Source organism: Coloeus monedula (assembly GCF_965178545.1).
Source record: "Coloeus monedula genome assembly, chromosome: 5".
Taxonomy (NCBI): Eukaryota; Metazoa; Chordata; class Aves; order Passeriformes; family Corvidae; genus Coloeus; species Coloeus monedula.
In genome coordinates, this window is record NC_138785.1 from 38,160,386 (window position 1) to 38,186,633 (window position 26,248).

Below are 26,248 nucleotides of genomic sequence, written 5' to 3' on the forward strand. Positions count from 1 at the left end.
GCAGCCAAGGCCCCCACAGCCGCTCACTCACTTCCCCACCAGCGGGACTGGGGAGAGAATTGGAAGGGTAAAAGGCAGAAAACTCATGGGTTGAAATAAAGACAGTTTAATAGGGAAAGCAAAAGCCATGCACACAAGCAAAGCTAAACGAGCAATTCTTTCACTGCTTCCCATGGGCAGGCTGGTGTTCAGCCATCTCCAGGAGAGCAGAGCCTCATCACATGTGACAGTGACTTCCCTTCCTTCTTCTTCCCCCCTCTTTCTATCCTGAACATGATGCCATATGATCTGGAATACCCCTTTGGTCAGTTGGGGTCACCTGTTCTGGCTGTGTCCCCTCCCAACCTCCTGTGCACCCCCAGTCTCCTCCCCAGCATGGCAGTGTGAAAGGGAGAAAAGGCCTTGGCTCTGTGTTAGTCCTGCTCAGCAATAACAGAAACATCTCTGTATTATCAGCCCTGTGTTCAGCACAAATCCAAAACACAGCCCCATACCAGCCACTGGGAAGAAAATTAACTCTACCCCAGCTAAAACCAGCACAGCTTGTTTTCACCTGCTTATCTCTACAACTTAAAATTGAATTACTTAAATTTTGGTGGTTTCAGTCCAAAAGAAACAGTTTTATCTATTTCTTTCTTCAATTTACAGAAAACATTCCTAAAATGGGCTTGGTCTTGGTAAAATTAAAAGCCTTGCTCCTTCCTCGTCCACTGTGTAATAGTGCTACACAGGAAAAGGAGAATAATTTTTCCTTTTGGAAGGAAATGAAGCTGGACAGAGGACATCTTAGAAGTTCTTGAAAATCCCTAATGTTCGTATGAATAAACATGAGTTCTATTTTTAGGATCTCATTGAAACATATGCATAACATGAAGGATATTCCTAGAGCGGAAACAGAATGTGGAAGGAACAATGACTCAACTAGAAAGGTCACAAGCTTCATTTAATGTTGACATGTAGTGATGAGAACAAATCTTGTATTGAAGCTCTTGAGTGATGCTGTATTTTAAAGCCTTTCACCTTGGAGGGCACAGCTTCCCAGGAAAAAAAAGATGAGTGAGGTTTTTGGGATGGGAAGGAGATGTTTGTCACTGCTGAACTATTAAGGGCTGTGGAATAAAGTTCCTAGCAATTGCAGCAAAGCACTGAGTGTAAGTGTAGTACTGGCTGGGACCAGCTGCCAGGCACAGGTACAAGGTGATGTGGCTGAAGATACGCAGGGTGCATAAGTGAAATTAGAAACTACCAGACAAAATGTCCGAGTGATAGAGGTGTTAGTGTTCTGGATTATGGCAATGTTGCAGCAATCTATTTCATTCTCATGTCTTCTTTCTCTCTTTTATCTTCCATTTGATTGTAAAAACTACGGGAATTGTTTGCCAAGCACTTGACAGTGTACGCATGTGGCAGCAGTAGAGTAATACTATAGAAAGAGGAAACCTACATGGATCAGCATATACTACTTGCTAAGACATCAATACAACACTATTTTCAGGTATTCAGGCTATTTTTCCTCTTTGTTTTTATTAATTGTTAAAGTTGCATAGTCTTGTGGATCTTGGGGATCTTGGGAAGGAGGTAATTTAAGCTTCTAAGAAGTGTGTGAGTACTATTTTAGTAATCTACATTACTAAAAAAAAAAGTCCTCTTCTGCTAGCCTCTCTTTACAATGCAAAGACAGTGAAAAAAAGAATGCTTTTTTTTTTAATAAAGAGGGTAAGAAATACTCCAAGAGTCATGAAATCTGAAATCTGGGGGCCCTTTTACATCTTACAGTCAGCTCTGGTAGAGATGGGGTCTCATGCAATTGGCCATTTTGTTCTTAATACTCATAAGTTTATGCATTTAAGTTTAAGTTTATCCAGTTAAGCATTCGTAAAATCCCTCTAAAAAGAAAAGTTGTGGACAGTTGTCTAATTATGGTATGTTTCCCTTTTTCTTCTTGCATCATAGGCCAGAAAGGTGTTAGTTAGTCAAAGTATTATGAAGCAATATGCTATAGCTCAGGTATGTTTCTGATTAAACATTGTTTTCAAAATCTGATTGTATTGCTCCAAGCCACATAGCCCTGTGGTCCTCCTAATCACTTGGAGGAAGGAGACAGGATAAAAACACCCTGCACTTTGGGCCATCATTGCTGCAGTCCATTTTTCAGAAGAGATTTCCTGAGGAAAAAAGGTTTAACTTTTTAGGCAATACGTGTTGGCCTTTCTGTGAGTAGTGGCACCTTGACATCTCCTAAGACTTGATGTGGAGACCAGCTTCAGGAAAAGAAGGTAAACTGAAACTGATTGGGTCCTCTCAAGACTAGACAAGAAACTAGACTTTATCTTGGAAGGACGGGTCAGGGTCTGATGGGCTTTGCTTACCTGGGACAGATTTTCTCCCTGGTGCTGCAGTAGAAGAGCTGTGCCCCAGGGTTCAGTGCTCTCCTCCTCTTTGGCCTCTTTGTGGGGGTTGGCTGTAAGAACAGAATTTTGAACAACTAAAATACAATAAAATGTTAAATGGCTGAATTTAGCATGAGATTAGTCAACTGGCATACAAATTAGTTTGGGGTTTTTTTTACATTTGTGTGGAGTCTCATCTATGATACAGTAACCCATATGGTGCAGTTGAGGGTAACTGTAATGAACAGGTGCTTTTTTGTTGGCTTGGAGGCCTGAGTCACTGCAGTCTCTGTTTAAGAATGAATTAATGTGGGTGATACTCTACAGAAGTTCGTAGTTGAAATGCCATGCTAATGACAATGTAGACTGCAGTATGTAGAAATTTATCTGTTGGGCAGAGAGAGAAGGAAGGTTATGGATATTTGAAGAGCAGTTGGTGGCAGACTGTTCTACAGTCAGTGGGTCAGCTGGTGGTTTATTAGATCAGTCTTAAGTGCTTAACCTAAACTGACTTACCTTGTGTGATGTACAGTATTTGTCTTTCCTCAATTTGTGTCACGAAGAGAGCCAGGATCAGTGCAGGCAGGTCTCTTGTGGTCTGGTTCCTTGGGACCAGACAAATTGCACTTGGATGCAACAAAAAAAGCCATTTAATTAGCAAGGAGCAAAAACACACCTGAAAATACGCAGTATGTAGGGAGATACTTGCTTTTATGCTTTTTTATTTGTGTTCTGTCCCACTTGATCAAGACCAGGTTGGATGGAGCTTTGAGCAACCTGGTCTAGTAGAAGGTGCCCCTGCCCATGGCAGGGAGGCTGGAAGTGAGAGATCTTTAAGGTTTCTTCCAACCCAAACCATTGTATGTTTCTATGATTACTTCAGCTTTCTTCTACTGAAAATGTTGATTGGTCTAGTTGTAATAAACTTGTAATCAGTTCTTGCTGTTCTGAGTTTAAAAGTTTTTCTGCCATCTTTAGTGTGCTGTCTGTAAGGAAAGGATTTAAGAGGCTTTGGACCATACTTCTGTCTTATCAAGGATCCTCTAACAACTTTTCTGTTACTCTACAGCAAGCAGCTGCAGATACAGTTTTGTGCTCTTTTTATTGCACAGGTTACTAGTGCCAACGTGTTTTCATTTCTAGAACATGGGAGAGACTAAAATACATCCCCTTAGGTAATACAGCAGCTTCATTTACGATTCAGTTTAAGAATCTTTCTGTTACTTGAAAGTGATTGTAATCTAAATGATAAGAGGCTATTTTGCTGGCTTTGAAACTAGGCTTAAGTTACGAAGTCAAGGACAGATTTCTTTGATACCAGTTTATTCAGGTATTTATCTGAGTCTTTCTATTTTAAATCTTATTAATTACTGTCCAGATTACATGGTGCTCTCCATACTCACAAGGAGAGGTACATTGAGAGGCACAAGGGCAGTAGGTTTACATTAGATATTAGGGAAAAACTCTTTCCTGTGAAGGTGGTAAGGCACTGGAACAGGTTGCCCAGGGAAGTTGTGGGCACCCCATCCCTGGAGGTGTTCAAGGCCAGGCTGGATGTAGTTCCAAGCAACCTGGTCTAGTGGAAAGTGCCCCTGCCCATGGCAGGAGGGTTGGAACTAGATGGTCTTCAAGGTCCCCTCTCAACCCAAACCATTCTATAAGTCTACGACTGCTTGTGGTTAACTCTGCAAAGTTCTTGGGCATAAGTGGGGGCTTTGAGTGAAATGGAACTTTGTCAAGGCTTCCTTAACACACCATGACTACAGATAGGACCAGGGGTAGTGTCACCATAACCAGGAATGGCAGGATGGGATGTGTAAAAGCTGAGTAAGAGTTGAATCTCAGGCAATGAGGAAGGAGATTGGTCAGTTTAAGTGCTGGTTCAATATTCTCCAAGCACTGAGTGCTAGTGACAGTGAGGACAATAAGACTGCTATTTTTTACAGTAATTTGTTCTGAAGCACTCAGTGTCTTTATTTTTACTTGCTTTCAGTCAGGCAGAGTCTAATTGAGAAACTGCTTGTCGCACAGGAATTCCAGGAGTACTGCACCTTTCCTAAGGAGGAATCATGTAAAATAGGTAAGGTACAGGCCATGTTCTCTCTGCCTTTTTGTGTACTCTTAAATCTCTCTGAAGGTGAGAGAGAGAAGTTGGCAAGTTTTGGGTGGCCAATGGCATCCCTTGTGAGAGACTGAGTCTGGCACAAAGCACTCTGGCCAGGCCTCTGGGTTGTCTCTGCTTTCAATGAAGGTATCTGAACTTCTCAAAGTAAAGGAATTTACTCAGTCTGGACCAGATGCATATGAGTGTGACAATTGCATTTGTAGAAAATCCAGACTCTAGGAGAGACATAGCCAGCAGGAAGTTCTGGGGGAGCAGTGTCATTGGAAAAGGGAGTGAAGAGCAAGGAGAGGGGGTAAAGCAGTGCAAGTTGAAAGAGCAATTGTGGCAGGATTGCATTACTTTGCATGAGTTTTAAATGGTACGTGCACAGCAAGGCCAAAGAGGATGACAGAAGTATCATTAAGTGCCCTGACAAGTGAAAGATCATATCACAACAGAACAATTTCACTTAAATGGGCTACTTAGATGGGTATTGTACTGACATCCAAATGTGGATACATATCTTTAAACAAGGTATTCTGCAAGTAAGCAGGTAAAACTCAGGATTGATTATGCTCCTTTCTGTTAGCCAAATAACCAGGGAATCAGGTTATTCAACTGAAAATAAGTATCCTTCCTTCTTCCATAGGATTTGTTATCTGAGGGCTTCCATAGGTTAATACCAGTTTCTGTGCCTTGTGAATGACCATGTGAAATGTTGGCTGCAGACCATGGCAGTATGCAGCATTGGCCTGAAGTCGCTGTCCTAGATGAATGCTTTTGCTGTGACAAAGTAGATGGTATCCAAGAAGACAGGAAGAGCTAGCTGGCCTTCTTGCCCAGGAAACTCATTCAAAAAATGAAATAAATTTGATAAACTAAGGCTTATCTTCTTCAGCGTCTTTCTTGAACTCACAGGTTCAAACACCAGCCGAGATGACCTCAGATATTGTTTGGTTTTTGACGCATTACTAGATAACAAGAGGTTGTTTTAGTCCATTATTTGGAATCAGTGATACAGAGACTCATGTAGATTAATGCAAGTCAGTCAGAACTTGAATGCTAAATTCTGTCAAACTCCTTCATTATAGCAGAACACTGAGCTGTTAACAATTTCACATCTTTACAGTTCCTCTCCTTTACTATGTGTCCTTCTTAGTTTTGGATGTGCCACTTGCTTTTCCACAAGCAATGCTCTCAAATCTCAGGAATGTCAGCTGTAAAATAGAATAAAATTGTTGATCTTTCTCCCCACTAAATTGTTTCACCTTGGCTAGCAGGGGTAATTTTGGGGCTCAAAAGTCCTGCTACTTTGTTATTCTGTCAGTGGGCTGAGCCAACATTAATGGCTGTGGTCTGCTGATATCTACTGAAAACTCAGTGACTTCTGTATTGCAGAAGTGTATGTACTAGCAATTGTCCTGTTCTGCCTTATCACACAGGACATAGGAAGTAAGTGGGAAAGGGATTTCGCTCCCTGCAGATGACTAGCAGTTTTATTACAGGTATCTATTCCTGGCAAAACTTTTTCATCTCAGGGAGGTGCTTGGCATCTGAGAGAAGCCAAGCTGGATAAAGGATGGTGCAGGGCATTGAATAGTATATCACATGTCAGTCAGCTTGATAGATGCTGTGAAATCTAGGAAACAGGTGAAGGAGGAAGTTGCCCTGCTGGTTTTTTTAGTTAAATTTCATGAAAAGAAGAAATCAAAACCAACCCACAACATTTTATTTTCCATTCCTCAGGTATAGGTGGGAGTACAAAACACATTAGTATAGAAGTACTGCTCAACACACATTTCTCCAAAGCTGCTTGTGGCCCTTGCACCTCATTTACACTTCAGGGTTATGTATTTTTTAATGAGTAGAACATACGTATATGTGAATATGCATATAGTGTAATGCTTGCTTGTTTATATCATCACAATTATTTTTAATTGTTTGGACTTTGTGATTCGTAAGTGGCCTCTGGCCAAGTTTTGTGCTGAACACTCCAAAAAATAATAGATGTGGTCGTTGTCTCATAGGATTACTTGCTTTTTGGAGATGCCATCACAGCAATGTGTCTGTGGTACAAAGCTGTATAGTCATGGTAGTTCTATGTACCAAAACTTATTCCAGGGTGGTAGGTACGAATTAGTCTTGTTTAAATTTGTTTTGTTTCCCCCAGGATGTTTAAGGGGGCAGAAATCTACTATGGAGAGGTAGCGCTGGTTGCATAATGGACTTTCATATTGTCAGTTTATGTCCAAATTGAGGGCAGCTATGAACATAAGAATATAGCTTACAAATTTATATTTTCTTGGAACTGCTGGTGACAAATACCATCAACAGCATGGTTTCTCACGTGGGTTGCACAAAGCGTGCAATGGAGGGATTTAGCAATTTGTTAGTTTTACAAACATGCATTTTTAAACTTCAGAAGTTTTCTCTAACTTAGTGTAAAATTGTATTTATCTCTGTGTTTGTGCAGTTCTCATAAATGATCTGTTCTAAGTATGCATTCCATCACCTTTGGAGTGCCTCTGAAGTACACTGAGAGGAGTCATAGCAGGATAGAGACTGTTTTGCCCAGGCACTGTGACAGCAAATGGCCCTTTCAAGCCAGATGACTTGAATGTCATTGCTCATATCTGACAAAAAAACTCTCGTGGTCCAGCTTCAGCCCTAATTTAGTCAACAGGATTGCCTTGTGATGAAATTGCTTGATGGAAGGTTTAGCAAAATACGATTTAGAGGCAGTGCTGCATGTGGAGCTTAAAACAGACTTTTTTTGTGCAAAAGTTGTAGTGATTGAAAAGGCTTTTTTTTTTTTTAATTTTTTTTTTTTAAGTGATAGCTGAAGTGCCATAGATCTTTATCCTTGTTTGGGAAGCTGGGTGTTTTTCCATTTGTGTATGCTTCTGGTCTGCAGCTGGTCCTGCAGTGGGTTTAATTCCTAGATGCTCGACTGGAGGCTACCATGGCAGGGGTGGGAGGTGGGAGGTCTAATGGGATGGAACCCTTTAAGAGTCAGACAACTGTGTTGAGGCAATCATTGCTTGTTTTACTTATTCTGAAGTTCTCAAATGAAAATTCTGAAGCAAATCCACTTTTTTAACATCAATTTTTTTTCAGACATTATTTCATAGACAGTTTTAGGGAGTTGCCATTCTTGAACTAGTTACTGAAGGAAAGCAGATTATGCAACTTTCACATTGGCAGTTTTATTGCCAGCTACAACTCCAGCCCTCCTACCAGATGACAGTTCTTGCAGCTTTATTAAGACCTCTCACGGTTTTTCCTTTTACTTTGTGTAATTTATAGGCATGTTTTCAAAGGGAAACAGTTATGTTTTCTATACCTTCAACTGCATTCCCGTCTTCTGCAATAAGGCACCTAATTTGTGAAGTAAGATGACAATGAATAACCCCCATTTTTTTATTTACTAGTCAGGTAGTGACTGTATTTATGTCACGTCACTGTTTTGGAAACACCCATTGCAGTTACTCATACATATTTCCCTAAGGAGTGAAAAAAACATTCAAAAAATAAAGAAGCATGCAGCAAACTGGATCTAGAAAACTGGTAGGAAATCCTAGGTCCAGCCCTATGGAAAAAAATAATGATCTGTAGAAAAAAACTTTTTTCTATATTATGTGTCCTTTTTATAAAGATGTAATGAGATTTTGTTGGTTTTGTTATTTGTCTTTAGATGTGAGAGAATATGCAGTTTTTGCTTCTCTCCCCTCATTTTTGGGCAGTGTAGAAGTGCTGTATTCAGATGTATGTTGTGCTCACTTCTGCTGAGCCCTCCCTTCACCTTGCTGTTATTATCTTTTTCAAAGCTTTTTAAATAATTTTCAGATCATCTTGTTTTGCCACTTTAGAAAGGTTGTTGTGGTTTATATTTTTATATGCGTGCCTTCCAGTTTGACTGTTGTTGTATGACTACTTTTACCTGAGCCAAATTTGTAATCAGTGAGGAACACTGATTAAAAATTATTTTGGATTTTTGATATTTTTGATATGTCTTTTTTTTTTTTTTTAAGGGCGTGTGGATCATAATTCATAAAAGAGAGAGGAAGCTCTAGAAGTCCCTAACTAAGGCATTGTGGTTTATAAGATGACTGAAGTAGTTCTTTGATTGTGGTTTGACTTTGCTTTTTTTCCAGACAGTATTTGGAAAATTCTTGTCTCAGTTATCTGTGGAGAAATGAATAACATCCAGTAGCTGTTGTCTGCACCATGCACTTAAACACTGCTAGTTCCACTTCTGATTTTTTAACTGTCCACAAAATGCTGAGATTAAGTTAATTTTGTTCATAGCATCCCATATGATTGCTGTGTTTTAGGTTTGTGTCCAGGGGTACGGAGGAAGGAGTGAGCAGCTGTGTCATGCTGAGGTTTGCAGAAGGTTAACCCACCACAGGTGCCTTCTGTCTTATTTGTCCTCTGTGCATAGATATTGGGGTCAATGAGTGTGTCTGTGTGTTAGAGTATAATTTCCTTGTTTTAGGGAATATTTTTCCAGGCCAGCACATATGGAATATATTTGGTGCGTAGAAGGGAACTGCAAATAAATGCATTATAATGCAAATTGTGCATACCAGTTATAATGAGGCTAAGTGTAATACAGGATAAGTCATAATTCTGACGGCAGCAAAATAAACAAGTTTCTTTCAGAAGTGTTATGCTTCAGTCAAAGAATTGGCTAAGTGGAAGCTCATAATTGTTTTATAGGTAATGGAAATGGAATGAAAGGTTATTTAATTCCACACAATAATAAGTAATGAGGGGAATAAGAAAGTCCTGTCTGATGGAGACTAATGATCCAGGGTGATGACTGAGCGTGGCAGTGTGCAAACCTGGCTACTTTAGATGCTGCCTTCCCTTTGGACTTCAAGCATCTACAGCTGTTTAATTCAAATTTTCATAAGGTTTCTCCCAGCCCTTTTACAGTCCCCCTACGACCTGTCATCTGTCTCAGTTAACAGTGGGTTTCCATTTGGTTTATCCATCACTTTCATGATTTTTTAAACTTCAGTTATATACCCCTCAGCCATCACATCTCCAAACTGCAGAGTCTTGGAGATGAAAGAGGAGTGGCCTTTCTGGTCTTTCATCTCAAGATACCTTTCTACCTTCTCCTTGATTCTGGTTACCTGACTCTGTACTTTCTCTGACTCCTTTTGAGATGTGGAGACCAGAACTAAATATTACTGAATACATAAATGCATGAAATTTTATGTAGTCAAAATTATGCTCTCTTTAAGCATCCTTCCTGATGATGCTGTCTGTTTTGCTGGCTTTTATAGCTTCCTCCGCACTCAGAGCAGGAATTAGATGCGAGCTGAGAGCTCAGCAGTGTTCTGACAGTCTAGTGGCAAAGCCTTCCTTTTGATTTCTAGGTTTAAGTGTGAGATGATGCTCTCTTCAAAAGTCCTCTCAGGGCTTTATTTAGATCCATGGCAGCCTTCTACTTGCTTGCAAAATGTGCCTTTTCACATGCCCTTAAACTTCCCTTTTCTAACACAGACTTCTGAGTTCCTCAAAAAATGATGATGGAATAACAGAATAATGTAACTCCTCTGCATGTTGTATGTCCTCCCTGTTTAAACTATCACAGAGAACTCAGAAAGTTTCTTGAATAAACTCTTTATTTCGAATTGGAGCCAGTCTGACTCCCATTGTTACCATGTTAACCTAGAAATATTCTATACTGCATTTTTCTTAATTTCTGAAGGTTTTTTATGTGGATTGATGTGAGGAAAATAGTGTAAAGTAGTAGGAAGTGTTGTGTGGTTTAATTAAACATGGACATGCGTCAGCACTGTACCCTTGTTGCAGTAAAGGCAGAGTGCGTAATGGGTGGATGCCCTAGAAAGAGCTTAGCTGTCTGGAGTTCTGTGTGTGGTTTCTCCTCCCACACTGCCCCAACATGGGAGAGATGTTAACAGATGCAGAGGACCCAGAAAAGACCTGCAATAGAGGCTGGGTTTGGCTGGAGAAAAGTCTAATGGGGAATTTAATTGCATCTTTTCACCCTAAAAAGAGAAGTTGCAGAGAAAATGGAAATAAATTCTTGTGATGGGTGCAGACTGAAAGGACAAGATGCAACATGAGAAACTTCTACTGAGGTATGAGGAAAAAAACTTCACTGTGAGATGGGTCAAGCAACTGGAACAGGTTGTCCTGAGAAACTGGACAAAGGGATGTGACTGGACAAGCCTCTGAGAAACCCCATCTAACTGTGAACTTGCCTTCAGCAGGTTTGATTAGGTGACATCCTTCTGATCTCAAATTTTTGTTTGATTCTGAGACATTGCTAAAATGTGTGTTGTTTCCTGCAGATTTCTGAATGATCTAACATTTGTCCTGCTTACAAGTAAACAATTTTAGCAGGAAATCCGAACCTTCAGCAATGTTTCCCTAATCATACTTGGACAGTAGTACTGAAAAAAGCAGTGAATGTGTGTTTTGGCGTCCTTTCATGGGTGGTGCTGTTGTATTCTGGAGACTTCACACTCAGACACTTCAAAGCCTTTCTGTCTATTTCTTCCAAAATCACACACCCTTGTTCTAACCATACCAACCTCGTTGATCACTGAAAATGCTGAGCAGTTTTCAAAATCCTAGCCTTTCTTCTCAGTGAGAACTTCAAATCTCCTGGTGGGGAGAGAGGGAGGAGTGCAGTGAAATTGTTTTAAACAAGGATGCTAGAGATGCCAGTGGCTGTGGCAGCTCTCTTCACCCCAGCACTGCCTCCCCAGGCAGGTCTGCCTGTGTCCATGCAGCTGATCTCATTTCTGCCTGTTGTCCCTGATGCCATCAGTGTCACCTCCCAGCTGTAAATAAACTGTTGCAGCAGAGGGAGCTTGGTGGGAGTGAGCTGGGGGGTGCAGGGGGGTTTGTGGAGGGTAGGGATTATATGCGGCTCGCAGCTGCCGCAGATGTGTGTGCCAGATTACTCATAGTTACAGCAGTCTTTCCCATCTGAGGCTGTATCTAGCAACCACTGACACCCTGCTGATCTCTGAGCCACAAGTGCACATAGAAACCCCAGAAACACCCCCTGTCCAACAGTGGGACCAAGGCCTCTGTGCTCTGGAGTGTGGCACTGTCTGCCTCCATGTCACCTTCTCCTTCATAAAATGCTCTGTCAGTGCCCCCTGCATATCAGTTTGAACTACAGCTTGAACTACATTCAAGTTAACGTGTCCTATGTGGGTATTTGGTCTTTGGGAATGCTTTGGGCATTCAGTCATTTCCAGGACCAACTCACCGAGGTAAGTGTGGACAACGGCTGGTGATGTTCTCCAGTGGTCAGTAGCCTTAGTAAAACATGTTCATTCAGCCTCTCAGCAGAGACTTCTCGATACTTGCTCAACATATATTTGGTACCAACTCCTAGTGCATTAAGCTACTGGATGTAAATAAGTAAAGGATCATCAATTGATATGGTCTGCTGTTTCTCTGTGTGTGTATATAGGATGACAAAGAAGCCAACAGACCCCTGCCAAACAAAGGAGACCATGGACTAGGAAATGAGAAGTTCAAACCTGTGGTACCTTGGCCTCATGTTGAAGGTGTGGAAGTGGACTTGGAATCCATTCGAAGGAAAAATAAGGCCAAAAATGAACTAAATCATCATGGTGTTGATAACAAGCAGCAAAACATCATCCAGAGGCAGTATCTCACATTTAAACCTCAGACATTTGTATACCCAGATCCTGTGTTACGACCTGGAATCCTTGGTAATTTTGAACCCAAAGAGCCTGAGCCTCATGGAGTTGTTGGTGGCCCTGGAGAGGAAGCAAAGCCATATGTTTTAGGACCAGATTACAAAGAATCCATTCAAGCCAGCATTAAAGAGTTTGGGTTTAATATGGTGGCAAGTGATATGATCTCACTAGATCGGAGCGTTAATGACTTGCGTCAAGAAGAGTAAGCAAACCTTCTGTTTTCTCTTAGCTCTGTTTTTATGGGATTCAGTTATTTGCTCTCCATATATCTGAGTTGATGCTTAAAATATTATTTATTAGGCCTCTTAAGGCTTCTTGTACTGAAGGTATGAGTGCTATACTATTAACATGTTTCCATATATTCTTCTTAATGCTGTTGCAATGATTCCTTTCATGAATACTTAAGCTATAGTGATTTATCTCTGAAGTAATCTGTTTTAGTGTCTAATTGCATGTATCTGCATGTTCCATGTCTAGCCACAGTCTTTGTTGTCATATCTTTTCTTAATCCATAAGTTCTTAAGATTTGTCTTCAGGAAGGAAGGATTATCTTTATTAGACATCCCTATGCTTAGTTAGTTTATTCAGTTTTGATTTACCCCAATGCTTCTAAAATGGACCATAAATAAAGAGAGAACAGAAACAAAGAAATACTGTTCTCTTTAAATAACACTGCCTAATTACCTGCAGTAACAGAAGTATGGATCTGCCGCAGTGCTTGTTGGAATAGTCTTCTAAGAGTTTCTCTCAGCATTTGTCCTAAAGAGGGAACAAATCTTAGAAAATACATTAGTTTACTTGCTGAAAGGGTGTCGACTTTGTTGTGGGAAAATTCTGGAAAGTTGCTAACATTTGTTCAAGAATTACTAACAGGTTTACACAGTCTATTCTAACTTTTGATATATGTTGAAGCCAATTTTGCTCTCAGGTTAATCTGCATTTGATATAATTTTCCATGTTAAATATCAGCTAGGGACAGGCTTCTGTGCAAACTGATTTAATGGTAGGGTATTTTTTTTGGTTTTTGGTTGGGGTTTTGTAGGCAGTGTATGAATTTAGTTATTAAGTACTTCACAATTTTCACTTCCCCCTCATCCCCAGCAATGGGGATCCCTGGACTGGGTGCCTATCTCCGGGCTGTATGTGTCCAGCTGTGGAAAATAATCTGTTGGTGGTTTATTGACTGGTTACTGGGGCTCTGCTAGGGGCTTTTATGATGGTGTTTTTTTCATTTTGCAAGGTAGGAGAGAACTGACCAGCTGTGAGTCTGACTCATACCCGTGCATGTACAGCTGCTTGAATTTACTGCATGGTGTGCACTCATTGAAAGCAAATTAAGCACATGGAGTGCAGCATTTCACTTCCTTTGTGCTGTGTTTCTCAGGTGACTTACTAAAGGTTTCCACTTGCTGGCAGTCAGAGGAGAGGACCATGCCTGTCTGCTGCTGGTGGCAAGGAAGTGCCAGCTGTCCTGGGGCTTCCCTTTGTTTCTCTTTCTTTGCTGTGCTCAGAAGTTGGTCCTTCATACTAAAGAGATTTTTCTGAAAGGGAAGAAATGGTCTGGGTAATCTGTGTAGGTCAGCATTTTCTTTTTAGGAGGTTATTCCCTAGACACTGCTGCTTCTGCTGAGGCATTTGCAGCCACTGGGATCCCTTTTGTAGGAGGCAACAGGACTAAGGAAACTTGAAGAAAAAACATTTTCCTGTCAGGTGTTGTGATTAACTGAGCAGGGTGGAGCTGCTTGTTGCCTGCTATTGCCAGGAGCTCATTTTGGCAGAACAGGCTTTGGCCCTGCCTTCTCTAGAGAGAGAAAAGGAAAGAGGTGGAAGCACACTCCTTCCTTGCCCTTCACTCTGTAGGAGTGAAGCAAGGACAGCAAAGTGGAAGATGGCAATGTGTCACATGCAGGTGGAATGGGCTGCCTCTGCCCAGGTGAGCTGCCAGATCTTAGGCAGCAGAACTCAAGTACTCCCTCCCCTTCATTTTAACTCGAGGTGAAGGGCATCAGAGAGCATATGTATCTGCCAGGTAGTTCCATACCTGTAGCTTCCTGAAGTAATTTTGGCATAATCTCAGAATTTGTCTTCTGGTCTGAAGGACATTAATAAATCGATAGTCTGAAAATTTATTAAATACTTTGAGGAAGAGGAGGGACAGCCGTGGAAAGATGAATTTTAGAAACTGTTCTCTTAAAGCACAGCTGCAGATAAGCCTTCAGGAGGTCAAAGCCAGCTGCTCAAGTCAAAGTTAGGTTTTAGTATTTAATGTTCTAAGCAAGTAAACAGAACAGCATGAAAAAACAATGTGAACAAAAGGTATCTTTCAGACAACATTATATCACTTCTTTTATGTACTGAATACTTGGGATGCTTGCAATTCCCTAAATAGGTTCAAGGTTTATAGCTTCTGTGTCTCTCCTGGGAACAGCAGAAGAGAGGGGGAGCAATTTGAGATTGGCTGATATTGCTGTATGCTTTCAGGCTTCCACGTGCTCTCTTTGCTGCTCATCCCCCAATACCAGCGAGAAATGCAGCAAGAGGTAGCAGGTTACCTATTGGATGCACCATTTATTTTCCTCCCACTGATCTGTTTAAAAAGACCAGAAGCCTTTGTGGTTGATAAGGCCAGCCAACATTCACTTTTATCCTACCAAAGAGCAATATAGTGTTATTTTTTTGGTTAGTAGTATCTTTGCATTGCTAATTGAGGAAGATCTTTCTGGTAAAGACTGGGTTGTTCGTTCATAGAGAGATAGACCTCCCTTCAGCCCTCTCTTTCTTCAAGCATCAGAACTTTTAAGCGTTACCCTGTGCAGTCAGGTTTGTTCAGTGAAGTATGCCAAATGCTTTCCCAGGCTGTGCTAGCAAGAGTGAAATACTGCTGCAAGAACTCTCAGCTTAAAAGCCATGTAGCCTCAGGGCTTGTCCCTGCTGGAGGGAGAAGAAGGAAGAAATGCCAATAAAGGGAGATTCAATTCTGCTATGTTTGGATTTGACTTTGTAGTCTGACATGTTGCCAGGATGATTTGCCAGCTGCCTTTATTGATTCAGTAGGAACTTTGCTGGTGATTCTGGGCAGTCTCAGCTGCTGTAAAAAGCCTTAACTCTTGCTGCATCCTGTAGAGAAGAATGACATGGGATGGTGTGTTGAAGATTTTTGTCAGGTACATCAGAATATTTCTGCTTTGCCGATTACTCTTGGCTTATGGATTTTAACCAATATATTTCAGTGTTGATGCCCAGCACTTGTGTTGACATACAACAAGTCATAAGTTTGGTTAAACAAAATCAAGAATATATGGGTATATGTTTAAAAGTCAGTGCACAAAATTGAAAAGATGGCTCATCTCACTGCGGTCTTTCAGCACTCCGCAAGAGAGCCGGGGGAACATAAACTGGGTTATGGTAGAGAAATACCTGTTTTCCACCTTGTTTCTAGCTGCAAAGAAGTAGAGCAGGCTTAGCAGGCCCTGCGTAAACCTCTATACAGTAGCTGGAAGAAAACTGTTTCTTTAAACTTGGTGATTTTTACCTTTTTTGGATCTATTTTTATCATCTTGATAGGTGGCAGCTGTTTAAGAGCAGTCATTTATATTGAATTTTATATGTTATCACTATTTCCTAGCAGACCTGCAATAAAATTAATGTTAGCTTTTGGGAAGAAGAATATTAATTTTATTGCTCCCTGAATTCTACTTTTTTGTAATCAGGAGTCTGCACAGAGGTAGAGCTGAAGTAAAATTAGAGTGATAAATTTTCTGGATTATTTTGGATCCAAGATAAGGAAATAAATATTTCCATGCTAAGGAAATAAAAAAGGGATCTAGGTTTGAGGATGAATGCCATCAAGTAACAAGGTATGTTCTCTCAAAAAAAAGCCCCAAGAGATCACTGTGGAGAATCACTGCTAGGAATAACAAGAATTGAGTTGTTTAACCAGTATAATGATCCACTTGCCCAGAGTAACTGAAAACAAAATTTAACTTAAAAAATGCATCTATGCTGGGTCTGACCAGTGAATGTTTTTCTTGACAACTTTAGCTCTGGCCAAAAACATACACTAGTGAGAAAAAGTAAAAGAATGGATAAGCTTCATTCCTGGCAACCAGTGCACTGGGACACTTGGGCCAAAAATTGCAATGTGGTTGTCATGCTTCATAGACGGCTTTCTGTGCACAGACTTGTCTTTTGAATGCATTTATAGTCTTGAAATTAATGACATCCTGAGTCAGTGGCTGCAGAATGTGGTGCTTGTTTTAACCTCTCCTCCCAGATATGGATACTGTTACGTACCTCTGTGTCTCTGCTGCCCTGTTCTATGGGAATATCAGAGACATCTCCATGAAGTTGCTATATAAATGTTTCATGTTCCATCCTTATTATTCCTGCTATTTTATTTCCCTTTTCATTAACTCTGAGCTAAAATTCTGAAAGACCTATTTGCATTTGACTCCAAGATTTTAAATTTTTTTTTCCTCCTGGTGGTAATGCACTGAGTATATGCACTGAGTGGTCTAACACTCCATATACAATCATTTGCACTTGCACTGAGCTCTCCTGCTGGCTCATTTCCTTGACAGAGTTATTGAATTATTCTGCAGCTGTTTATAGTCATTTTAATTGCAACTACCAAGAACTTTCTTATTGTTCAGGAATGACCTGGAAGAGGAGTTGGACTGCTCAGCTGCCAGCACAGACATTTATGCTGCTTACAGTCTCAAACACACTTAAAATTTGGAATTAATAGACTTTAGCAGTTATTAGCCTAAGAAATCTGCTGTACTTTGATGAAGAACTATGCCTGTAAAGAAAGCAAAGAACCTCATCAAATACTGTGGAAAGTCAGTTACTGTATTAATAGCCTTGCTCATGTCCACATAATTTTTGATTTCTTCAAAAGATGATAGTATTTTTCTGTGGCATGGCTTTTTTCCACAAAAGCTGTGTCTATGGTTTACTAATTTTGTTATTTATTACTAGCTTCTATTCAACACAGAAGTAGGAGTTAGTGCTCTGCAGTTCTTTAGCTTCCCAGAGCCCTTTGTTAAAAAATTGGTGTCATGTGTTCCTCTGTTTGATAATGAGACTGGAGTCAGCAATACTTAGTTTGTCAGTTTATGTTGCATTGTTTGGGAAATACTGGGTTTATTAAAAATAAAAAAAAAGGCCATGAGGCTATTCATGGCAGAAAATTCCATTAGAAGCTATCATGCAGATTATCTGAAGATAGGAGTATTTAGTAGGAAGTATCACTGTGTACTTGCCCTTTTTTTTATTCTCTTCGTCGGGTATCTGGTGTTGGGCACTGCTAAGAGTTCAATGGAAATGCTTAATTTGGCCTTCCTGCTTCTGAAGTGGTCTCTTGTCATTTTGGTTGTGTATCAGCCCAACAGACTTTCTGGCAGGCATCCTACTTCTGGTGCTTGAACAAAATATTTCAATAGCAGCTTTCATGCTTCAGTAAGCTATTTCTCAAACTTGGGTTTTGGGGTTTTTTGGTTATATTTTTTACTCGATCTTATTATTTACATGCACTTAGCTTGAATTAATGTTCATTTTTGTTTCCCTTGTTTGGACACCACTCTGTGCTTTTAAAGAATGTATGTCTTACTGCTAATAGCATCTGGTTTTTAATCATGCTGTCTTTCCCTTCTTCACAGTTCCCTTTTTCAAAAGGAGGTGTCTCCTGCCTGTGTCTTCTGTCCTGTCAGGTGCTCTGATTCTTCCATACACATCACAGGTGGTGTCTTTCTTGGACAACCAGTAGTTCTGTGTAGTTCTATTGATGGCTTCCCCTTATCCTTATGCTAGACAATCCCTGGCACACTTAAACTCTAGTAAACTGTCTCTGATTTATTCTAGCAGAAGGCAGTCTTCCATGGACTAAAGTTAACTAAAGTTAATCAGTTCCGAAACTTTCACCTGCTGCTAATGAATTCAAGGTCATCATTTCCAGGATCCTGCTTCTTGAAGGTGGGCAAGAATTTGTTTTAGTCAGTCCTCAGGAACCGCTGTCAAGCACCAGGACCTTGTAAATATGGTAGAGCATGATCTCACAATGACATCACAAGCTTCCTCAGTGCCCTCTGGTGCCATCCATCCAGTCCCATGGACTTGTGCCATGTTTATCCCATTTGCTGTGATACATCCAGGGAGGTGGTCCCTGGCTCACCTCTGTGGTGGATATTCCTTCCCTTCTGCAGGCTGTCCCTAGACTCAGGGACTTAGGAGGTGTGACAGCAAACCTTACAAGTAAACAGTGAAGAAAATCAGATGTTGAGTGTCTGGGTCTTTTATGTGTCCTTTGACACTAAATTTCATTTCTTTTATCAGTATATTCATGTTTTCTTTAGTTTTTCTTTAGCCTACAAGCTCTTCTCGTTGCCCTTTCCATCTTATGGATTTGAACTCCGCAAAGCTTTGTCTTTACTTCTCTCTTTGTGGGCTCAGGCAATATTTCTTTACTCCTTCTAGGTAGCTAGTCCATGCCTCCACCTTCCCTCCTCTACCTTCTGGCATTCTTGGTGCAGCCAGGTGGGTTTTCTGCCATGCCTGTTCGACTTACTGCATATGGGAATGGATGGCTCCTGTGTTTTGGGGAGGTTGTCCTCAAAGATGCCATTCCTTGGCCCTTTTTGACAAAGTTGTAGCACCCAACCCAATTAACTTCTTATGGCAAATATAAGGAAACATGTAAATAATGCATGGAAGAGTCAAAAAGGGAGAGAAAACTGCCTGATGGACAAAACCAGTGATGACTACAGATGTAGAGCTCTGGGAAGAGTCTGGTGTATGGCTCACAGGAGCTGCACCTGGTTATACAAGACCAAAGCAGTGCAAGATGTTCCAAGGAATCTGTATTTCTAAAAAATACATATCCATGATGCATTAGTTGCAGTAGTCTCTTTTTATACTTCTGGCTCAAAAACACTTAGAATCAATGTAGGTTTTCCTTTATGAATTCCACTTTCACAGTGGAACGCTCTAGTCCACACCTGCCATTTTCATTCCTGTATTTTTCTGGGTTTGAGCCATGCTAATTGCACTTTTGAAGTCAAGAAGCATTCTCTTACAGTATATTTTAAATGGTGCACTGTGGAACTCCCTGTTTCTCCTATTAACAAACTTGCACTACTGTAGAGCCCTTGAGCCAGGGATGTTCTTAGTGCCGATCAGATTTCATGCCAGGGTAATTAACTGTGTTGGCTGAAAGAAAGGATTAGAGCTCAACATGCTTTGCTCAGGCTTGATATGCTGTTGTTATCCAACCCATGGAAGACCTGCTTACAAGTTATTCTTACTGACCCAGAAGGCTTTAGTCTTGTGACTTTATTTAAGCTAGATGTTTTTTGACAGCTTCTTTTGACAAGTGTTGAAGGAATTTTATCTGGAATAGTTTGACTGGGAGAGGAAACATCATTAATGTTTATGGCATGAGACAAATTAATCTCTTGATGGATTTTTTTTTTCAGTATGACAATAAATAACTGCTGTCTACTCATCACAGTGAGCCAGAATTTCAGCTGCATCACCCACACACATCTGTCAGTATGATCACGGCAGAATAAATATTTTTAAGTGTTTTTTCCTCCTGCAGATTATCCAGTTTGAGTTTTCCTTTATAAGGACATTATTGCTGTTACAGGGCATAGCCCCTGGGCCGTACAAATTTGTACTTGAATAATTGGATCTGTTGCCACAGGTCACCTTTGACTTCAAACAGAACAACTGACAATGAGCCTTTGTTGAAAAACCTGAAAAGGTAACTCTTCCTGGCTTGAGTACAGTGTTGTGTGCATAGAGAAATGTATTTTTGGACAACTGTTCTTGCAGCTCATTTTATAAAACGAAAGGGAATGAGAATTGGCTTGTTTTTAAAAATTGCACATGTAGTTTTAAAGGGTGTTAGTTTTATTTTTCAATTAATTTTAGCATAAAAAGAGGAGGGAATTCTTGACAAAAATAGACTTCTAACTTTACTAAGAATGCGTACATGCAGAGCTGTGTGCTAGTAAGACAGAGCTGTTAGTAAAGATGCTTTCCCTATCATAGTTTGATGGTGACAGCTTGGACCCTTTGTGTGGTCCAAATGCTATTAAAAATACTGAATTGTATAGAAAATGGTTATTGCTGGACTGGAGTAAAAAAATACCAAAATCTTTAGTTGTAACTAGTTACTCAGGGTATAAAATAAGGCAGATGAGTCTTGGCTCCCCATTAGAAATGGACAGTCTTATCTGGGCAAATAACGTGAATTTACTATGTTCTTTTCCAGTAAGTAGTTACTTGTCCGGTCAGTCTTGTTGTAGTTAAGAAGGTTGAATAGAAAGGCTCTGGAGTGGAGCCTGCCTTCTTCAGGAATGTGATTAGTTCCTTAATTATAGCACTTTACAAATTACATATTTGATACTGTTACAAGAAAAAGGATTTCAATAATTACTTTTGGTATCTGTATCGTTGGAAATGAGCCATTAGGGACTTGGTTTCATTTCACATGGTACCTTGGGAAAATCTTTTATTCCAATGCCACATCATACTCTGGAACTGTTCTGTAACAAAGAAAACTAGTTCTATAGTGTGCACATAAATTTTTGTGCACCTCAGTGAGAGCTGGAGTTGAGAATCAGGTGAATTATAGTGGTCACACTAAATCAGAAGGGCTAGCTTTCCACTGCAGATTATCAGCTGCCTTACTGCCAGCAAGACTCCTGGAGGGAAAAAAAAAATGATGTTTAAATTGTAATTAACATGTATTGTGAGAGCATCTCATGTGGTCAGGAGAGATTTGAATTCCAGGCATTGGCCTTAAAGCAAAACCCAGCATTTTCTGTTAACATTTCAGGTCCCAGTAGTGAAAACTACAGAGAAAATGAATCCCTTGTCTCTTTAGTGTTGGCTGCTAGCATTTCAAATGTTAAGTTCTAAGGGAGAAATAATTCACCCAAGGAGTACAAAGAGGTTGACAGAGGCACCAGGTGTTATCTGTAGTTGGATTTACTTACCTCTCTGTGTACACTCATGAAATGAGATGACCAAGCTCTGAACATGACCTCTTACTCAACAAAAACATATATATAGCACAGCACCTGGAGTATATTTAAATTGTGTCTTAAACCTTGACTTCAGTGAAGGGGCAGAGAAGAGTGTGAGCGATTTCCTGCAGCTGTTTGTGTAACCCTCCAGGTGCCGGCTTGCAGCATAGAAATTCTGGGGCATGAGGAGGAATCATTTTGCCAGATGAGTTGTAATCTGAATGTGAAACCAAAAAATGAAATGCACTTCTTATGCTCTGTCTTGTTGCTGTGTAACCAGACTGTGCTTTGCTAGAGCATTCAAATAAATGTGCATGATACAAGTTATAATGGAGTCCAGATGAGCATGGGTAGGAACTTCAAGGTTCAACATCTGATGAGCAAGGCATGGTGGAAATACAGTATTTCTGAGAGACTGAGCTCACTACCTCAGGCTTCTTTCTAGTTGTTTATTACATTAGGTAAAGCCTGTAAAAGTTTGATAAATCCAAAATTAGGCACAGCCTCCCTGCAATACCCACAGTGTGTCACCAGACTGCAGAAGGCCTCTAGAACTGTGAGGTCTTCTTCCCTTCAAACCAAAACAGGAAAGCAGAGGGCTTTTGCTCCATCTGGCTGTATGGGAGCTTCTCCTTCCCTGAGGAAGGGAATTTATTTTAGCCACCTAGCTGCCCCAGCTTTCCTGCCCTGTGGTGTTTATTGCTTCAATTTTTTCAGTGTCGGATAAGTGATAGTATGGGCAAGAATCTTGTGATTAGAAGAATTGCAAAGGTTATTCCTTTAATTCTCCTCTTACCCCTAAGGTCGGGTTTCTATGCAAACCTTGCCCTGGATTTGGATTGTGATGCTTTCAGAGGTATGGTAGATGTAGCTTTTGCTTCCAAGGGCACTAATGATAAAATGTAGCCACATAGCCTTGCAAGTTACTTCAGGAATGGAAATGGGCAAAGCTTGTAGCTATTTTAAAAATAGCAAATGCTGTTTCAGTGTAGGTTTAAGCTGCTTGGTAGTGTGTAATAGAGGTTTTGATGCTGTCTGCAGAAGGGAGTAAAACATTTATTCAGCTGATCAGTCTGTGCTTCTTGGGTTGTCTGTTTACTTCTCTTCCAGAACCCCTGTTTTGTAAGTTGACTGCTGTAATATTCTGTTGATGTTGTGGGTGCATAAAAGTACCCTGCAAGGCTTCATAGGTACCAAAGACTGGCTTCACAGGTACCAAATCCAGTATTAGCATTAGATTTACTTAGTTGTATCCTAACAAAGAAATGCCCAGTTCTGTGATCTGTTTCTGTCTATTCTGTCTACTCTAGACTTAGGCAATGATCCTTCTGTCAAGCAGCCAGTCTCAGCTATGACCTTGGTGATGTCACCCATACAGATGAGCAAACAGCTGAAGGTGTTTTGTGAAAAAAAAAAAAATTCCCATCCATCTTCCTAGGGGTTAGATTCAGTTTACTGCAGTAGTCATAATAAATTGGTGATTTAAAATAAAAAGGAGCCCTGAATTCAGTATTAAAAATATGTAAACAGCATGCTGTCAGCTGAATGCCTATCTCCTTGTAAGACAAGAACAGGACTTACTAGAAAAGGAAACTGAAACTGAAAACAGATCTCCTGACTTATTTTTGGGATTCGCTTGTGCTGGACTCTTTCAAAGAGTTGAAAAAAATGCATGCACTATAAAGCAATTATAATAGGTCATAATACAACTATGAATCTCATACCACTTTAAACGTGAAATAAAATTTAAAATACAATTTAAAGTTGTGAACAGTTATGTATAAATGGAGAAGAGAAATTCCATTTTTTAATGTCGGTTGCGATTTCAGGATAAATACTAATTTGAGACCTTCAGCTTTGTACTGATTCAGGGCCCTTATCTTGCAACACTGATTAGCTTCTCAGGAGCTTCTTTGGCTGCTGGAGTGGTTACAGGAATGGGATGGCAGCTGCCTGCTCTCTTGGAGGAATCTGGGCTGGTACATTTTGGTCTTAGCACACAAGTACAGTGCTTTAAAATCCAGAGGGTACTGATGTGTCCTTGATATGTGCAGGTGCAAGTTAGAGAGCTGACCCAGGGGTGGAGAGTCATGATAAGCAGCCATGATACCTCTTCTTCTGGAGCTCAGGTGCTGGTATACTGGGAAAGCTAGGGATTCAGCGTGACAGGAGAAACACTTCTGTTGGCTCCAGATCTTAAACTGCCCTCTAAGTATCTATCTGATGAGGCTCACCCTTAAATTGCTGTCAAGGTGCTCTCCTTTTTCAGCTCTTGCGTTTTTGTTGGTGGTTGAATTACTCTTCCAGGAGAAGCAGACTCTACTTCTGGCTTTTTTTTTAGCCTGAGGAAATTTGAGTCTATACCTGCATCTTTGGGGGTAGCTAGCAGGGAGTCTGTACAGTCATCCCAGCCTTGGACCAAGTACCCACACTCACAACTGTGGGGCCCCAGGCCATCCTGAGAGCGAGCCGATGAACAGAGTACAAAGCTGTAAGAGCAGAAATTTCCCCAAGCCAAGGAGCACTCCAGGCCAGATGCTCAGCTTCTTGTGCAGAGGGTCTCCTGTAAAAGTGCTCCTCTCTGCTGTGGCTGGTGCCCAGGGATAAGGGGACCTTGACATGGTGCAGGCTCCAGCAGTGCTATTCCCTCCAGGGGTGGAGAGGGAGTAGAACTAATTCACATCCTAAGTATGCAGACTAATAGACAGAAAAAACATTACTCACCCTGTTTCTCAATTGGATCACAACTGTGCCTTCTGAAAGGTTTCATCTTGCTTCAATGATGAGTCAGTCCTGTTTTTCCTCAGTAGTACCAGTGCTGATTGGAGAATGGAAAGTTTTTATTCGTGGACTGATCTGAAGATGTTGTTTATTTTACCCATGAGTTCCCCAAGGAAAGGGGACACAAACAGAGCAGCTCTTCCCTGCAGCACTGCCCAAGGAAGATGTTGCCAGCCCTTCGTAGATCTGTGCACGCTTGTTCCTCTTTCCCCATACAGTTACTCTTTACAGGGCTCAGGAAAAGTGATGTGAAGTGTCTAGAGGCAAGCCTGGCTTAAGGATACTACCTTGTCATTCCTGCATATCTGCTGCAATGTGCCATCCTCTCAGCCATATCAATAAGAATTCAAAGATCTTTTTTAAGTGAATTTTTTTATTAATTTGGTGCATAGAGTATTGCCACAGCTGGCCTGCAGGCTACACCTGAAAGGGCACTGTGCTAGTATGTGGGCAGGACCACACCCAGGGGATGAAGCTAGACCCTCTTTGTCACAGACCCTTCTGTACTTTGAATCTGCTTGTGCCCATTTTCAATAGCTTGCAGCTTTTGCCTAAACATTCATATCTACTTCACCCTCTCTTTTAAAAATGAAGAAAGTTCCTGGAAATTCAGTCATACTTTTTCCTTTTTTGGTGCCTAAAATCTACAGGGAAACCTGTGCTGTAAAATTCAGCTTCAAACATAAGGAAAATGCATTTATCATTTCTTGGTATGTGGTTTGCCAACCACTGGATGTCAGTGCTGCTCCACTGAGGAAATGGTCCACCGAGGAAAGCTTTCCCTGCTTCCTTCCCTATGAATATGAAGGAGATGTGAGCTGAGACTTCTGGCTTTTGTCACTCAAATACCTGAGCAACATTCACATTTATTGAAAAAAAACTGCCAGGGAGATTAAAACGTTTATTAATTCCACGTATCTAAAACAACTACTATATTTCAAACCTCTAATTCTCAGTTCAAGATGAGGAAGAAGACTGTGCATGGGAGTTACTGCAGTCTGTCAGAATTTATGGTCTTGATGAGTCGGTCCGTGAACTGTCTAATAAGTGAAATAAAGTGTCTGGAAAAAACTGGAAGAATGATCTTATTAGAGATGTAAATGTAGTGCTTCATTGCTTGCAAATGGCACATTTAGCAACACCCGATTTAAGGAGATTTAAGTTGGCTTTGTAACAAAAAGCCTGTCTAGACCTCTGGGTTTGTGTTTTTAAAATGTATTAAATACAGATCAAAAAATGCTTATGAATTGTTCATAGATGTATTGTTCAATCCAGGCTTTTGTAATAGGTTCGACTTTTTTAAATTATGCAAAGTTACTTGCTGTCCTTCATTCTTATGCTCTTCTCCATTTTATTCCTAAATATGACTAAGCCATACTGCAGGAAGTGGGAGAAATAAGCAACCAAAAGATTTGGGTTCTTTTTCAAGGTTTTCTTTGTTTTTGTCCTTGAAGGCAGTCTGAAACATTGTAGCTATCTCTCTTTTTATTCGGAAATAAGCAAAAAAAGTTTCCTAGCTAAACTGCTGCAGGTGCAAGTCAGGAGCGCAGTGCAAGCTGTATCAGCTGCCTTCTCCTTTGAGACAAAAGGTGCTATTCTGCTACCTTTTACACAGAGCTCTTGAGTGGCATTCAGCTGGCCTGCTGGTCTTTTTGAAAGTATGACACCCTGTTATAACCATATCACCAAAATTAACGCTGAGAACATATGTGTGAAGCAACACTGTTCTGTTATAAACCTGTTATTAAACATATTAAATCTTCCTTTTACACTGCCTACTTAACCCACCTAGGTAGGATATCCATTTTGTCTCTGCAGATGGCTAAGCAAGTTGTTGACAGCTTAAACACTTGCTTGTGCTACCAATGGAAGTACTGCAATGTGTAATCAGCTGGAATCTTTGAGAGGGATCTGTGGAAGGAAGGCCAGCATCCGTGGCCTGAACTTTTTAAACAGCCAGTCTAGCACTTTTTTGTTGGTGGCTATGATTAGCTGCAGCTACTTCAGGCATAAAAGCTATCGAGCTGAGGGATTTTAGTCAGTAAATTGTACTTTTAGAGATTGTCCTGCTTCAGACATTGCTTACAGCACTCCTAAGAAAAGAAATGCCTTATTAGATAAAATTTTGTTATAGTCTGTTTTGATTCTGTAATTTTCTTCTCCCACAGGAACAAAATTAATAGTATGTTTCTACCAATGTCTTTTATTTTCTGTGAG

The 26,248-nt window shown here is 40.5% G+C and overlaps 1 protein-coding gene across 2 annotated transcripts in view; it reads left to right on the forward strand.

Annotated features, from left to right (window-relative positions):
* The window catches only part of GALNT7 (polypeptide N-acetylgalactosaminyltransferase 7), a gene marked incomplete at both ends in the record, with an annotated part of 69,651 nt that overhangs the window by 19,241 nt on the left and 24,162 nt on the right, over nt 1-26,248 (forward strand). For both annotated transcript variants that reach the window (XM_082281713.1, XM_082281714.1), the window contains one exon: nt 11,966-12,420. In XM_082281713.1, the coding sequence (XP_082137839.1) occupies nt 11,966-12,420 (455 nt within the window). The remainder of the gene's footprint in view (nt 1-11,965; nt 12,421-26,248) is intronic.